General features: G+C 40.5%; 1 protein-coding gene across 5 annotated transcripts in view; it reads right to left on the reverse strand.

The window, feature by feature from the left end:
* The window catches only part of LOC310707277 (cytochrome P450 2J2-like), a 69,348-nt gene continuing 53,514 nt past the window's right edge, over positions 1-15,834 (reverse strand). Inside the window, exons 1-9 of one of the 5 annotated variants that reach the window (XM_083504276.1) lie at positions 12,972-13,237; positions 11,503-11,665; positions 9,548-9,697; positions 8,672-8,832; positions 7,768-7,944; positions 5,393-5,534; positions 2,591-2,778; positions 1,388-1,529; positions 1-223 (exon numbers count right to left, since the gene is read on the reverse strand). In XM_083504276.1, coding sequence (XP_083360402.1) covers positions 30-223; positions 1,388-1,529; positions 2,591-2,778; positions 5,393-5,534; positions 7,768-7,944; positions 8,672-8,832; positions 9,548-9,697; positions 11,503-11,665; positions 12,972-13,139 — 1,485 coding nt within the window. In that variant the 5' untranslated portion in view covers positions 13,140-13,237 and the 3' untranslated portion in view covers positions 1-29. Of the gene's footprint in view, positions 224-1,387; positions 1,530-2,590; positions 2,779-5,392; positions 5,535-7,767; positions 7,945-8,671; positions 8,833-9,547; positions 9,698-10,852; positions 11,439-11,502; positions 11,666-12,971; positions 13,238-15,834 lie in introns of those variants that run through there. The other 4 variants (XM_083504277.1, XM_083504281.1, XM_083504280.1 and 1 more) reach the window with 4 other exon arrangements.

Raw genomic sequence — 15,834 nt, forward strand, 5'->3', positions numbered from 1 at the left:
TGAGAGGAAAATGCTGCTTTTAAACAAAATCAGAGGTTTGCATTGCCACGGGGAATAGCACAGAGTTTATAAGGATGGGGGTGTGTTGTAGCCCCTAGTAAAGGCTCTTGATTGAGTTCTTTCACTCCTTCTGGCAGCTGGAAGCTGAATGTTCTCAGCAAGCTGGTCAGGAAGATGAAGATTTCGATCTTTGCCAGCTGCATTCCCAGACAAATGCGAGCCCCTGAAGAGGAGACATGGGAAAGTAAGCAACTGAGTAATAATTTATTTATCAATGTAAATTACTTCGCAGCTATAAAACTCCTAGAGCCTTCAGTTGCAAGGACTGAGACACAGCCTCTGCCTGAGACCTTGCAGAACCCCTGGCAGTCAGAGGAGAAACCACACAACTCAGGCCGAGTGTGTGTGTGTGTGTGCTGTAAAAATGCTTTAAAATGTTTTAATATATATATGGAATTTGCCATTAGCCCATCAGCACCATAGAGTTCACATTTGTATAATGCACTTGAAAAGCAATTAAAATGTTATATTTGCAGCTGTGTTGCTGAGACCTCAGTATAAGAACACTTGTTTTCTTTCAGAAAAAAAGGGGGGGGGACTCACTACCTCTAAGGTGCCTATATTAGCCATGTTAATTTGCTTTTCAACTGTTTCATCAAAGAAGTCTTAGAATACTAAATGATTCCATGTGTAGTATGAGAATGATTATACTATGAAATCCAACACTAACAATTAGATCCAGTGTATATCGACCCAGAAGTAAATCCCCATTATTTCAGGAGGGAGTTCTCTGATAAGTGCACATAGGAATGCTGTCTAAACTTTCTAAAATTTTATTTTAAAAAAAATCTATACCACCCACTCATAAAATAAAGGTGCTGTACAACACTATCTACAAATGCAATAGGACATAAGTGTGGGATAAGCATGTTGGTTATATGAGGCTGGTTAAGTCTAATCAAAGCATGACGTGAATACGAGTATAGAGTAAGTTGTCTTGCCAGGCTTACCTCACCTTACAAAATGCCCAGATTCTGACACATAGGGGACAAAAATATTCATTTGTTCTTTAAAAATTGAAACATGACAGGGAGCAGCAGCATCCTGGTCCTGGCAGTGTTGCCTCTCTCAGCGACAGGGCAAGGGAGTAGCAAGTTTGCAGAGGTCCAGACTGTCAGTGATGGAGGCCCCATAGGTGAATATCTGCCTACCCAAGATATCCCCTAAACTTTTCATTGCCTTCCCCCATCCTGCCGACCATCAGAGCCACTCGTCCCAGAAGTACACTATTTCTCCTCTAGCCCCTTGCTGCTGTTGATATCATTTCCTGGAAGTGCTGAACAAGCACAGCTACAATTCACAACATAGCTTGAACTTCTGCATTTACCTGCACCAAATGGCAGATATTCTTCTCTGTCCACAAATTGTCCATTTTTGTCCAAAAAATGATTTGGGTTGAACTCTGCAGGTGTATCCCATCGTGTCGGATCAAGAAGAACAGAGCGCAGATCAGGAAAAATACCAGTCCCCTGCAAAGAAGAAACAATTGAATCAGAATGCACTCAGATAAATACATTTCTTGGGCTCCATGATTACTGCAGATGGTGACAGGAGTCACAAAATTAAAAGATGCCTGCTTCTTGGGAGAAAAGCAATGACAAACCTAGACAGCATCTTAAAAAGCAGAGACATCACCTTGCCAACAAAGGTCCATATAGTTAAAGCTATGGTTTTCCCAGTAGTGATGTATGGAAGTGAGAGTTGGACCATAAAGAAGGCTGATCGCCGAAGAATTGATGCTTTTGAATTCTGGTGCTGGAGGAGACTCTTGAGAGTCCCATGGACTGCAAGAAGATCAAACCTATCCATTCTGAAGGAAATCAGCCCTGAGTGCTCACTGGAAGGACAGATCCTGAAGCTGAGGCTCCAATACTTTGGCCACCTCATGAGAAGAGAAGACTCCTTGGAAAAGACCCTGATGCTGGGAAAGATGGAGGGCACAAGGAGAAGGGGACGACAGAGGACAAGATGGTTGGACAGTGTTATAGAAGCTACCAACATGAATTTGACGAAACTGCAGGAGGCAGTGAAAAATAGGAGTCCCTGGTGTGCTCTGGTCCATGGGGTCACTAAGCGTCAGACATGACTAAACGACTAAACAACAACAACAAATCCCAGAACTAAATTTTTCAGAGTTCAGACTGAATCCAAACTTGGGGCTTTGTGTGTGTGTGTGTGTGTGTGTGTGTCTGTGTGTCTGTGTGTCTCTGTACACATTTACCAGTAGCCATATTCACTCCACCTTCCCCCCTTAAAAAATATTTCTGTACAGACAGGAACACAGGGTGCCCCCCCTTTTAAAGGGAAAGCTCACAGCCAGGCTGAGACTTCTGGCCACTGCATGTTCCTTCCCTGCCCCACATGCCCGATGTCTGCAGGTGGAGCTCCTGCTCTTGTTTGTCTTTCTTGCCCTTCAAGTTTTAGACTACACGGAAAGTTTCTGCATGGCTGCCTGCATCTCTCAGTATGCAACCTTCTGCTGCTCTTTGCTCTTGGGATACGTAAGTGCAGTCATCTCAATCTTCTGTACCTTGGGAATGAGAAAACCATGAATCTTCACATCCTTTGTGCATTGCCTGTTAACCCCAAAAAGAAAGGCATATTTAAAGCGCTGCATTTCATGAATCACAGCGTTGGTGTAGGGCAGTTTCTTCTTATCTTGATAGCAGATTGAGTGAGCAGAACCTATGACATCTTCTATCTCCTTGTGGACTTTATCTGAAGAGAATGATGGAAACATAAGATTTATTTTGAATATTGCATTTTTTTAAAGATGGACATTATTTCCCATGAATTTATTGCATAGATTTTGTGAACGAGTCCCCGTTTCTTACATTTATAGCCCTCCTTTTCCTCCAAGGAGCTCATGTCAATGTACATGGTTCTTCCCCACTCTAGATCCCAGGGGTGAAAAGGGGGAAAGTGAATCTCCTCTCAGCTGTTTCCAGTTACTAGAGCTGGCTGAAGGGCTATGATCCAAGGCTGTCCGTTTTACACTTAAAAACAAACAAACATATCCTCCACCCCACAATATTTCCTACTTTGTTTCACTAAATCTCCTTTCCTCGCCTGATCTCAGTCATGCAGTGGAGCATGAAGAGGCAGAGATGAGGCTCATGTAATTATTTCACAACAGGGGCAATGGTGATGTCTGCTGGGGACCTCTTGGCCAGCCCTCTTCATGCCGAATAATGATGCATTTCTCAAAGAGAAAATCACCCATTCATCTAAGAAGATGAAAAGGTGGGTTATACTGGCTACGTGTTAAACTGACATTTATATCTTAAAAGATTCCAGAGTCCCAAACAAAATCTTGGAGGGAGGGAGGGAGGGAGTCCACCAGAACTCTTCCAGGCTGGGTGTTATGCAAAGCAGCACCAAGGATAGACAGGGTGGGCGAGAAGAAAAATGGTGGCTTCTTATTGAAGTCATAATCTGTGCATTGATCAATATTTCATATTTGTTGCAGGGTTGTAGAAGGGGCATGGCTTGGGGGTTGTCATGAAGGGAGCCTGGACTTTTGGACTGACCACTGCACCCCTGGCAAAAGCAATTAACCTCTTTATGCATCTTTCTCTTCCTTCCTTCCTTTGACCATGCTGCTTGCCAAGCTTCAAATTGCCTTCCCTACTCCTTTTTCTACTCCTTTCCTCTCTCTCCTCATTCAAATCCCTCCTCACGGAATAAAATGGTATAAAATTGGAAAGCAGTAATGTATGTGTGTAAACGTGGGGCAGAAACAAAGGAGCAAGGAGCAGGTCTGAGGAAAGGAGAGGAGACCTGTCACCAATGTCCCATGCTCTTCCCTTGAAATCCTTGTACAGTGGTAGCTCAGGTTACATACGCTTCAGTTACATACGCTTCAGGTTACAGACTCCGCTAACCCAGAAGTATTACCTCGGGTTAAGAACTTTGCTTCAGGATGAGAACAGAAATTGTGCAGTGGTGGTGCAGTGGTAGCAGGAGGCCCCATTAGCTAAAGTGATGCTTCAGGTTAAGAACGGACCTCCGGAACGAATTAAGTACGTAACCAGAGGTACCACTGTACACAGCATGAACATTGGTTTTAAGGAGGCCTTGCTTGCATGTATGTATTTATTTAAAATGTATTTCTAAAATGCTTAATAATTTAAACATCTTTTAGCAGTGTACGTTATGCGAAATACAGAAACAGAACAAAACCACACATATGATTCACATATGGCAGAGGGAAGAGCATTCCACAACCCAGGAACAAGAATAGAAATGCTCATTTTAGGGACACCACTCGATTGCATTCTGTAATAAGTATAAGTGACCTTACAGAATCTCATTCTGTTAACCTAGTCCCAAGTTGTTCATGGCTTAATAGCTTAAGAATAAGACCTTGAACATGGCCTGGTAGCTCATCGGCTACCTCAGCAGAGGTGTATGTTATTCATTCAACAACCTGGACAAAGCATTCTGCACCAGCTGCATATTCCAGACCAGTCCCAGGGGAAGCACTTTAACTGTGCAACAAAAAGTCCTTATGCTGATGGAACAAGTGCATTGAATATTGCAATTATAAACTGCTGAATCAAAAATAAAATCTCTAAGATGTATGCATCAAACATGACATAATTATTAATAATATAGAGATTAATTCAACAGGATTCAGAGACAAGATTATGTAAATGAATTATGTGCCCATATAGGTTGCTGAAATGAAACGTTTTAACCAGAATCTAAAACCATATAACAAAGTTGCTTGCTTAATGTTTGCCTACGGACAGTGTGGAAAGGGCCTATCGACCAGAGCCAGGGTCTTTTCGGCCCTGGCCCCAGTCTGGTGGAACGCACTGTCACAAGAGACCAGGGCCCTGCGGCACTTGACATCTTTCCGCAAGGCCTGCAAGACAGAGCTGTTCCACAGGGCCTTTGGTCGGGGCACAGTCTGACCTGACCCCCCTCCTTTTACCAGACTTTCCATATAAGTGCCCTCTCTATCTCTTCTCACCGGCTTATACAAATAGCTGGGCCTGGTGAGTACTTAAGGTTCCCAACCCTATAGTTATAATTTGTGGGTAGCCATCTGAGTTTATTTTAATTTTAATCTGATTTTAAGCTTTATTTCAGTTGATTGCTGAATTTATGTTTTAATGTATTATATATTTTTATGTTAGCCACCCTGAGCCCGGTTCTGGCCGGGGAGGGTGGGATATTAATAAATATTATTATTATTATTATTATTATTATTATTATTATTATTATTATTATTATTTCCTTAGATGCGTATGAAACCTGTAAAGAATTACAGTCCACCCTAGTGATCAAGAGAAGCCCTCGCTCCCATTGCACCGGTCTCTCTCACCTTGGATATCTGGGTGACTTGCCATGAGAAGAAGTGCCCATTTCAGAGAACACGTAGTTGTGTCCGACCCAGCTACAAAGAGCTCAGAAATACACTGAATCAAGTTTTCTTCATCATAGGTGGACTCTGGGATGTTTTTGCTCTGATATAGAAAGCGGGGGAGGTGACATATCATTTACATGCACTACAATCTATCCTTCAGCACTTACTTTATCTTCTTTACTCCACTTATTACCATACCACCCACACATGCTTGTTGTGGGGCAGGGCATCCCATTACACTGCCTGCTGCAAAATGGGACAATGCCACCACTACTGCCTTCAATACCTGGGCTGCATGGCAGTGCCCACAAAGTGGCAATGAAAACAGGAGGCCCAGCTGAGATCTTGTGAGGTTTCAGGGAAATCTCTCTGGAATCTGCCACTACTGCTATCATCGCTTCTCCATCAGTGGTGGGCTAGGTGGGGTATTCACAGGACTAGAGATGACATGTGTACACGACAGTAGCTGCCAGTGCTGCATTTGAGGATCTGTGCGGTAATAATCCAACACTGGCATGTTGCAAAGGAGCCAATGGAATCTCTCTGGCAGCAGATATTCAAAATGTGCATTACTTCCCACTAAACATACTTAACCATTCTTTCATCACCATAATAAGGATTGTTGAAAGAAGGAAAGAATATGTATGAATATAGATGAGGCAGAGGCTTGAAGTTATGTTTAGGAATATTTTGTTTAGGATTTTTTTGGTGCTGTTGATGAAAATGAGGAGTGATTTTATTATTATTATTATTATTCCTGCCTTGCATTGTAATGTGCATTAAGACACCTGCCACAATCTACTTGGTGAGTTGGCCATTCATACTATTCAGGCATCACAGGCAACATTTGAGTGGTGAAGATATGCTTATGAGCTACAGCAGTGATTCTCAAAACTTTGTCCAACTGCTGCCCCCTTGATTCCATCAACTCATTCCCAGTGTCCTCTACCCTAATAAAAATAAGTTACAGTTCACATAACTCACTAAGGAAGATAACAACCCAATAAAATAAAAAGGAACAATTAATTGCACATTTATTCAAAATCCAGTTAAAACTATTCAGTTTAATTAATTAAGCAAAACTGATTAACTTGATCAAGTGATACTAGCTTTTCAAAGTCTGGTAGTCATTTACACGTCCAGCCCTCCCTCCCAGGAGGCAGTGCCACCCACTTTAGGAACCACTGAGCCATAGAATCTTACAGTTAACATTGTCTATAAAGAAATGGCTTGTGCTCACTATTTTTTCTCTCTGGTTTTCAGATTTTAACATTTCAGTTTGTGCTCTGAAACACAGGTTGGGGCCACAGGGCAGAATGGGGAAATTGTATACTGTCCTACAAAGGATAGCATGAGTAAGAACTGTGTACTGATTAGTCATAGGATGGGCTATAATCAAGGGGGGGGGGGTTAAAAACCACTTTAGCCATTCAGTTGAATTATATTTCTTATATAGAGGTTATGTATCAATGAATGGTTTAATATGGAGGTCTGGTTGTCAAGGAAGACAGATGATAAGTGAAGTGTGATTTTGAGGGTTCAGAGTCTGGGGGTGCCCAAGATAAATGAAGTGAAGAAGATAACAAAGCAGGGAGGGCACTTTTTGCCCCTTGACCTTTGACCTCTCTTGATGTATGCATTCTACGAGATAATGATGCATTATGATGTATGATTATATGTGAAAACCCTGTAAAAGCCTTGTTAAAATGTGCCTTCGGGGAAGTTCTCCTAACTTGTGGTTCGCTGGATTAATGGTTTGGAGGAACTATCGCGATTGCAATACTTTGTTGCCAATAAACTGGGTCGCTATCAGACACTTGCATATCAATCTTGGTTGTATTTTTATTTATGGTTTTGTTCCCCCAACTGGGAAAGAACCAGTGGTTTAGAAGTAAATGCTTACCACAGTACAAATATATCCTCTTCTGAGAAATAGTGAGTTAAAAATGATATTATGGAACCAGTAAAGTTTTTTTTTATTGTCTCAGTCTGTGTTTGAATGTGAGATTAATACTAATCCAAAATAATTTAGTTACAGGCAATGCTCCATAGGCAAGACTCTAAACAAATATAAGCCTTTCATTCACACTTAGATTTGGGGGTATTAAACTATCAGCATTTTCATGGATGTATGCCCACATTTCACAGATGTACAACCACTTCAGCAACTAAGATTACTATGGGGGAAATTGTGGGGGAGAACCTCAATGTGATTTTCAGCTGAGATTTGGGAAAAAATATTGGTGTCCTTGGAAGAGATTAGCATTCACTTATAACAAGGAATATAATGACTCCTGGGCTGAGCAGTATTCAGTTGCAAAATAGATACTTACTTTCTCCATCTGAAGTAGATAGAAATCTATGAAATCCTGTGGCTCATGCAGAGACATATTCTCCTTATGCTTCTCTATCTCCTCCTTTGCAAATGAACGCACCATCTCCAGGCAGGACAAGGCCTTCTTGTGGGGCCCTGGGAGACGTTTCATGAGCCACGGGAACATTTCATAAAGCTAAAGGAAAGATAGAGGAAAAATTGGTCACATGGTTCATGCTTTGGATTAGCACTTTAAAAAACTGATTTACCATAGATTATTCTTCAGGGGTAGTTTATTAGTTTGAGTCTCATTGAGAAGAAGGAAGGTGTCTGCAACTTCTCCTGAATCCCACAATGACTGGATACTGGGAATTATCCCTGGCTGAAAATGTGAAATAAAACTAGGGCTCAAAAGATTTTTCCAGCTGACAGGCTTCATTCCAAAACTGGGCACAATCCTAGGACTCCTAATGGAACAAGAGACTGGCCTTTTTACAGGAGATGGGTGTGGGTGGACAATAGAGATGGGGAGAATTTGTTTATGTATTGAATTCCCCAGTCCCCCAGTTAAGTAATACCCATGACTCCCCTTTAAAAAAAAAATCAAACCTTTAAGAAGGTAGCTTTTCCTTTTCCCTCGTTTTCTCCTTAAAGATCAGTTAGTGCCCAGAATTGGACACAGTATTCCAGGTGTTGTCTAACCAAGGCAAAATAGAGTGGTACTGTTACTTCCCTTGATCTGGACACTATATTTCTGTTGATCTTGAGAAATTGATTAGGCTCTTAGACAATAAGTGGACCTTACATCAGATTAAATTAAATTCTGATTTTACTTCTTCAACACTCTAACTTCTATCGTTATGGATTGCAGAATGCTGATTGGGGGACTTAAGACCCCAGTAGGAATGAAAATGTCTACTCACAGCATGTAAGATGCTACCGAGAAATTTTAGTAAAATTTCAATGGCTTTCATCAACTTCTGGAACCTTTCATCTTCAAGAGCAAACCGGTGCCCAAAAGCCACAGCACATATCACGTTGGAGACTGAATTAGTGATGGGCATGGAGGGGTCAAGTGGTTGTCCTGCAAAAGCAAGTTATACTAATGTGAATTCAGCCACTCTTGTTCATACCAAGAGTGGTATTTTATGGTGGTCAACAGAAACAGCAATTTGTTTCCACATTAGGGATCAAGCACAGAGGGTCAGTGGGTCTCACTGTTAACCAGAAGGCTGGTGGTTCATGTCCACCCAGGGACAGCTGGTTGCTAGAGGCTGGAACAAGATCCCTTCCAACTCTGCAATTCTATAATTTCAAAATATATCATATTCCTTGGAATATGATATATTTTGAAATTATAGAATGTACAGAGGTCATACACAGAGATTTCTTCATACTACAACATATGCTAGGCTCGAACTACTAGGTCTGGGTGATATCAACTTTTCAACATTGTGATGTATCACCAGCCAAACATTGTGATATAGTGATACATCACAATGGTGAAAAGCAGAGGAGGAAGAAGCTGCATTGGCTCCAACCCCCATGAGGTGTTGGGGTGGAACCGCCTCAGCATCCTCAGTGGGAGTGGAGGTGGTTTTACCCTGGTACCTCATGAGGCTGGGCCCGATGCTACCTGTTCCCCCCCCTGCGCATGGGGGTGGTGGCAGGGGGGGCTGAGAATTGGTGGTAGTTTCACTAGCAATATACCACCAGGTGAAGGTGTCATCGTGCTCTGGCCTTCAAACCAGTCCTGGACGATGTAGTGATACGTAGCGCCATCACCTAGCATCACATACCCTTTGAACGTGCAAAAACCTCCACGAGCTGATGGGCCTCCTCTGCTATTTGCTGCTCCATGCCTTTCTTCCCCAGCCCCAGCTTCCGCATAGTAACTACACCAAACCGTCTCTGTTGCCTCCAGGTGTGACCATTTGATAATACAATACCTATGGAAAAGCAATGAGAAATTATTTCTTTCCAAACTTAATGTTAAACATTAAGTTACCAGCCAAGAAGAAACTTTGTTTACTGACATTCATTATTGATTTACACAAAGGTTTTGGCTATCCCAATTTGTGTGATAATATAACAGAATTTAGGTGGTCCCAGAAATTCCTGCACTATACAATATTGGCAAAATGTGAGATTTATGTACAGCTCTATGAACTTTGACTTTTGTAGGGAAAACTGGTACCTGATACACTCTGCAACAAAGACTGAACTTGCAAGTATCTAGTAGTAGTAGTAGTAGTAGTAGTAAAGGTAAAGGGACCCCTGACACCATTAGGTCCAGTCGCGGACTCTGGTGTTGTGGCGCTCATCTCGCTTTACTGGCCAAGGGAGCCAACGTACAGTTTCCGGGCCATGTGGCCAGCATGACTAAGCCGCTTATGGTGAAACCAGAGCAGTGCACGGAAACGCCATTTACCTTCCCAGCAGAGTGGTACCTATTTATCTACTTGCAATGGCATGTTTTCAAACTGCTAGGTTGGCAAGAGCTGGGATCAAGTAATAGGAGCTCACCCCATCGCGGGGATTTGAACTGCCAACCTTCTGATCAGCAAGCCCTAGGCTCTGTGGTTTAGACCACAGCACCACCCATGTGCCACCAGTAGTAGTAGTAGTAGTAGTTATTATCATCGTCATCAACACCTGCATACCACCCATCTCACTAGGTTTCCGCAGCAGAATATAAAAACATTATAAAACATCAACCATTAGAAACTTCCCAATACAGGGCTGCTTTCAGAGGTCTTAAAAAAGTTTTGTAGTTCTTTATCATGAGATCAGATGTAAACTTGCTGTCTAGGGCAACTATGCCGCAACAAACAAGGGACAGAATTAAGTTTATGCATTTGTAGTTTTCAGCAGTAGACTCATTGAAACTAATGAGCCTAAGTTAGTAATATCTGCCAATTTCATTGGGTCTTTTTTATCACCCTAAGGCTCATTGTTCTCTATAATCCTCCCACACGTGCTCGAAAACTTGTACCTGGTGCAATGCAGTAAATACAGTAATATTATAACTACAAAAAACCCAAACAAATACATAGAATTCAGAGCCAGAGGGTTAAAAGACAATAAAAGACTATGAAACTGACCTGGCTAGAGGATAAAAACCGCAGTGCAAAATAGAATTGCCAGTGAGCAGCCTTCTCATTCTGATGAAGGGACTGAGAGTGAGTTGGATGCCAAGCTGGCACCAGCACTGCTGTTGGGATTTGTGTACTCACCAGCTGCGTGATAGCAGCATATTGTTTACATCATGTGATGATTCTGATGGGCCGCTCGCCAACAACTGCCTCCTTCTTTAAAGGCAGAGAGACACCAGGTGTGAGCAAACTTTGCAAGCCCAACATGCTCAAATGAGCACCCACTTGCTTCCAGCCCTGAGCTCTGCTCACCTACTGCACTAAGAGCTCTGCCTACCGCATTCTTCAAAAGAAAGATGTGGGAGATGTATTGCTACTTGGATCAACACCTTAGCTGGTACTATATTTATCCATATTCCTATACCTCTTATGTACTTGCTACATCTTGTAACCTGTGTCTTGGCAATGTACCAATCTGATGTAGGCATTAAAGCCTTTGGTAGAAAGAGCTAGGAATTCAAGTTCTTTTTCCAGCACTGAGAGCCAGGACAGTCAATGAATTACAATTGCAACAAGCAACAAACTGCTACCTGCAACTGAATCTCTAATCACCGTGCAGAGCAATTGTTACTATGGAATTCTTGTTCTTCACTACTTACCATTTCCTTTTGCTATATCCATAAAGAAAGGAGTCTCTGGTCGCTCATCAAATTCTTCAGAGTGGTCAATGAGCACTTCTTTCACTGCTTGGAATCCAGACAGCACTACAAAGGGTAGATGTCCTAACCATATGGTGTAAATATTTCCATATTGCTTTGCCAGCTAACATTTGGGTAAAATAGAGGAGAGGAATGTTATGTTCAAAGAAAGCAGATGGCTATTTCAACTTAATGTGTGGCTTCAGCCTTCCTCACTTCTGCAGCTTCTTGCTATGTGCAGTTCTTTGCCAGCACCTGCTTTTCCTTCCTTCCTTATTCCTTCCTTCCAGCCCATTTGCTTTATTCCCCGTTGCCTGTGTTTTCCCTGCCTGGGGGGGGAAAGGCTTATAAATGTATTCAATAAACAAATACATAGAGCAAATGTGGACTAACAAAGAGTGTGGAAGAGCCCTTGAAAAAGGCCTGTTCTGTTTGTCTCCTGTTTTCTGTTGTCTTCTCAATCTGCAAGTTCCCCTCTGGCATTCCTGGAAAAAAAGGTGCCTTCCATGGTTCCAGATACAGATAGGTAGCCGTGTTGGTCTGCCATAGTCAAAATAAAAAAATTCCTTCCAATAGCACCTTAAAGACCAACTAAGTTAGTTCTTGGTATGAGCTTTCGTGTGCATGCACACTTCTTCAGATACACTGAAACAGAAGTTGCCAGATCCTTCTATATAGTGAGAAGGTGGGGAGGGGTATTACTCAGAAGGGTGGTGGGAATGGGAGATTGGCAGATAGCTGAGATGAGCCTGTTGACGACTCTTAACGACTGCAATAGGTCTTACAGGAAAAGGCAAGGGGGAAAAACTTCTCCATGTTAAATCTCTGGTTGCTTATAAAAATGCATGTTATGTGCTTCCTCAATGCAATGGTATAGAACAAGTTATCTTTTTGATCGCTAATTTCTGAGTGCACATTTTCAGCTTTTATATCGTTTTATGATTTTAAGTATTAATAATAATACCCTTAAATAATACACAGGGGCAGTGCCTGGAATGGACTAATTCCAAGCAACAAAATCAATGAATAAATTCAAAAATTATATCTGAATTGTTTATCTTATTTTGTATTTTTTAAAAAAATTTCTTAGTTGCTTTTTCTTGCTCTTGTTACATCTGAGAACAGTTTATAAAAATTCTAGGTGATCTGAACATGAATTAAATTTCTTTGGCAATGGAGCCTTGGGTGATTTTTAATTAAATTCGGTTCTAAGTTTAATTCACTAATTTATAAATGTAGGGGATTTGTTGCATTCAATTCTGTTTTTAATTGGGGCCGTTGCATTTAACATTTAAACCACTGCTACTGTTTAAGCTTAAATAACTGTTGGGGAAAACAGATTACGGTAATCAATTGTTGACAATTGATTATAACGAAGGAATAAGTACCTTTATCAAAGTATCATAAAGGTATAAAGAAGGAATAAGTACCTTTATCAAAGTATCATCACGAAACTTCACCCCAATCCGCCACAAGCCTCCAATGAGAGGAAGCTGGAGAGGTCCAGGAGGATAGTGCCTGTTTGACCAGAGTTGTTTCAGGAAGTGAAGAATCAAAAGAACCACCAGCAGAACAATAAAAAATGCCTGTATCTCCATCTTTCTTTGCCTTCCCTTTATCCTTGTTTCTTTCTAGAATGCCTTCTTAGGTTCAATCCTCTTTCTCTAAGGACTTTTTGCTTTCCTCAGAGACATCAGCATTTCTCTCTCTTTTTATATGCTCCATCATTATTATTATTTAAAAAAAAAAAGCAGTAAGCATTCTGACACCATATCCAATTAGCCTCGGAATGTAATTCCAAAGCTAAACACTATAATAATTCTTATGTGTGTCACTCAGATAAGAGGAGGTGTGTTTAATATGAATTGCAACAAGTATCCAGGGAAGTTTACAGTAAGACGGACTTTGGAAATATGTGTACAATAAGTTATTATTTTTATTATTTATTATTTATAAAATTTACATAGCACCCTTTTACAAAAGATCCCAGGGTGGTGTACAACATTTAGAATACATTTTATGGAGCAAAATAATATTCATCATAAATAATAATAAAGTTCAAGGAATAAAAATGTACCATATATACAATGATCTCCCCAGGAAGGTCCTGCTAGGACCTTCATTATACACTTTTTGATGCCAGGAGAAAACGTTGGGTGGTTTTTGTTTTTGTTATTATTATTTATTCTCTGTTTTACATGTTGAAAAATATATCAAAACCGTAGGAATGATTGAATGAGTGTCATTTCTCAGGGGTCCTCAAGTGTGTGTGTGTGTGTGTGTGTGTGTGTGTGTGTGTACATATATACATATATATACACATATATACATAAAATATCTCTATGAAGGACACCAACTTGTGCTCAAAGGCCTGTTCTCTTGTTCTCCTGGCTGACATATCTAGCTATCTCATCAAAACCCTCATGCCTTTGCTGGTTCATAAAGTTCAAATGCAGAGAAGCGATTATTCTGATTTATGGCTGTGTTTACTCCTTCCTTCCTTCGGTTGGGTTTTCTTACCCTTTTGAAACAGCCTTTGATTGTGTTATCACACCTGATCCACCTGGCCTTGAATATTATAGATCAGACTATAATTTGTTCTCTTTTCTTAAGGTAAAGGTAAAGGGAAGCCATGACTGTTGAAAGTGGCATGATACATCTTCAAATGAATGGTACAGATGGTGTCTAGAATTGAACCTGTACTTTATGCAGCTCATGACCCAATTTCTTTCCCCTGGATAAATAAAGAAGCATTTCCTTCCATACAATGGGAACTGAACAGTGTATAGTTGAAGAGTAATGAGTTGGTAGCAAAAGACAGACAAGAAACCAGGCAATATTATAGTGTGATATCTGATGTGTAAGTGGGATATTTTTGAAAAAGATATTGCTAATCAAAAGAAAAAAAACAGCTGCTAACTGGGGAAATTGTTAGTGTGAACAGAAAGAAAAATGGATCAGTGAAGGTCTATGAGAAGCTGTAAGGATTAGGGAAACCATTAGAGTTGATAAATAATCATAAATCTAATAAATTTTAAACAATTTGGGGTAAAAGAAATTTGAATTCGGTGATAAATGTACCAAATTATTTTCTAGATTAATCTCTACAGAGCAAAGAGAAAAGGTAATGCCAAACATTCCCACCTCTCTGTCTGTTTCACTAATAGAAAAACCCTGCTAATTTGGAGTCTGCAGTCATACTTATTGGTTTTCTCTGGAAACACCCCTGAATAATTTTATTCCTTATAAAAATTACTTCTCTTTTTGTTCATGACTTAGGCTCATAAAAAATTTAATATGGAGGCCATTTGGCCGAGATATGGAGAAATTTTGGAACAAGAGGGGGACAAATGGAAACTGCAAAGTTATGAGAAATTAAAGGGGAGAGTGAGAGATTGGCTTCATTACTATCAAATAATGGAAGTTTTCAAAATGGACAGGAAAATCGGTTTCCAGGTGGAAAAATCAAAACTAGAGACTGAACTGTTAGAACCCAGTACTAAGAATTTGGCAAGAATGTATAATTTGCTGTTGGAATGGAATACACAAGATGAAATGGTTAAATCTGCAATGATTAAGTGGGCACAGGATATTGGTCATAATATTTTGTTCGCTGACTGGGAAAGGTTGTGGACCACCGGTATGAAATTCACGGCATGTAATGCCTTAAGAGAGAATATTATGAAAATGATCTATAGGTGGTACATGACCCCAGTCAAGCTTGCAAAAATTTACCATCTGCCCGATAATAAATGTTGGAAATGTAAAGAAGTTGAAGGAACATTTTTTCACCTTTGGTGGACGTGCCCAAGGATTAAGGTTTTCTGGGAAATGATCTATAATGAATTGAAAAAGGTACTTAAGTATACTTTCCCTAAGAAACCAGAGGCCTTTCTTCTGGGCATAGTTGGCCAAGTGGTGTTAAAGAAGGATAGAACTTTCTTTATGTATGCTACAACAGCAGCAAGAATACTCATCGCAAAGTACTGGAAGATGCAAGATCTACCCACCATGGAAGAATGGCAGATGAAGATGATAGACTATATGGGACTGGCAGAGATGATGAGCAGAATCCGGGATCAGAGAAGAGATACGGCGGAAGAGGATTGGGGAAAATTTAAAGAATATTTAAAGAAATACTGTAAAATTAGTGAATGTTAGAGACGATGGATTAAAATTAAGGGGTTAATTGCGGCAAGGGGAAATTTAAAGAAATTAAATAATATTAAAATTAAGTCAAAAGTAAGGGAAGAATTTGCTGACAATTTTTTAAGAAATTAGAATACAGAAAGG

Source organism: Podarcis liolepis (genome assembly GCF_965112155.1).
Source record: "Podarcis liolepis genome assembly, chromosome: 5".
Classification (NCBI taxonomy): domain Eukaryota; kingdom Metazoa; phylum Chordata; class Lepidosauria; order Squamata; family Lacertidae; genus Podarcis; species Podarcis liolepis.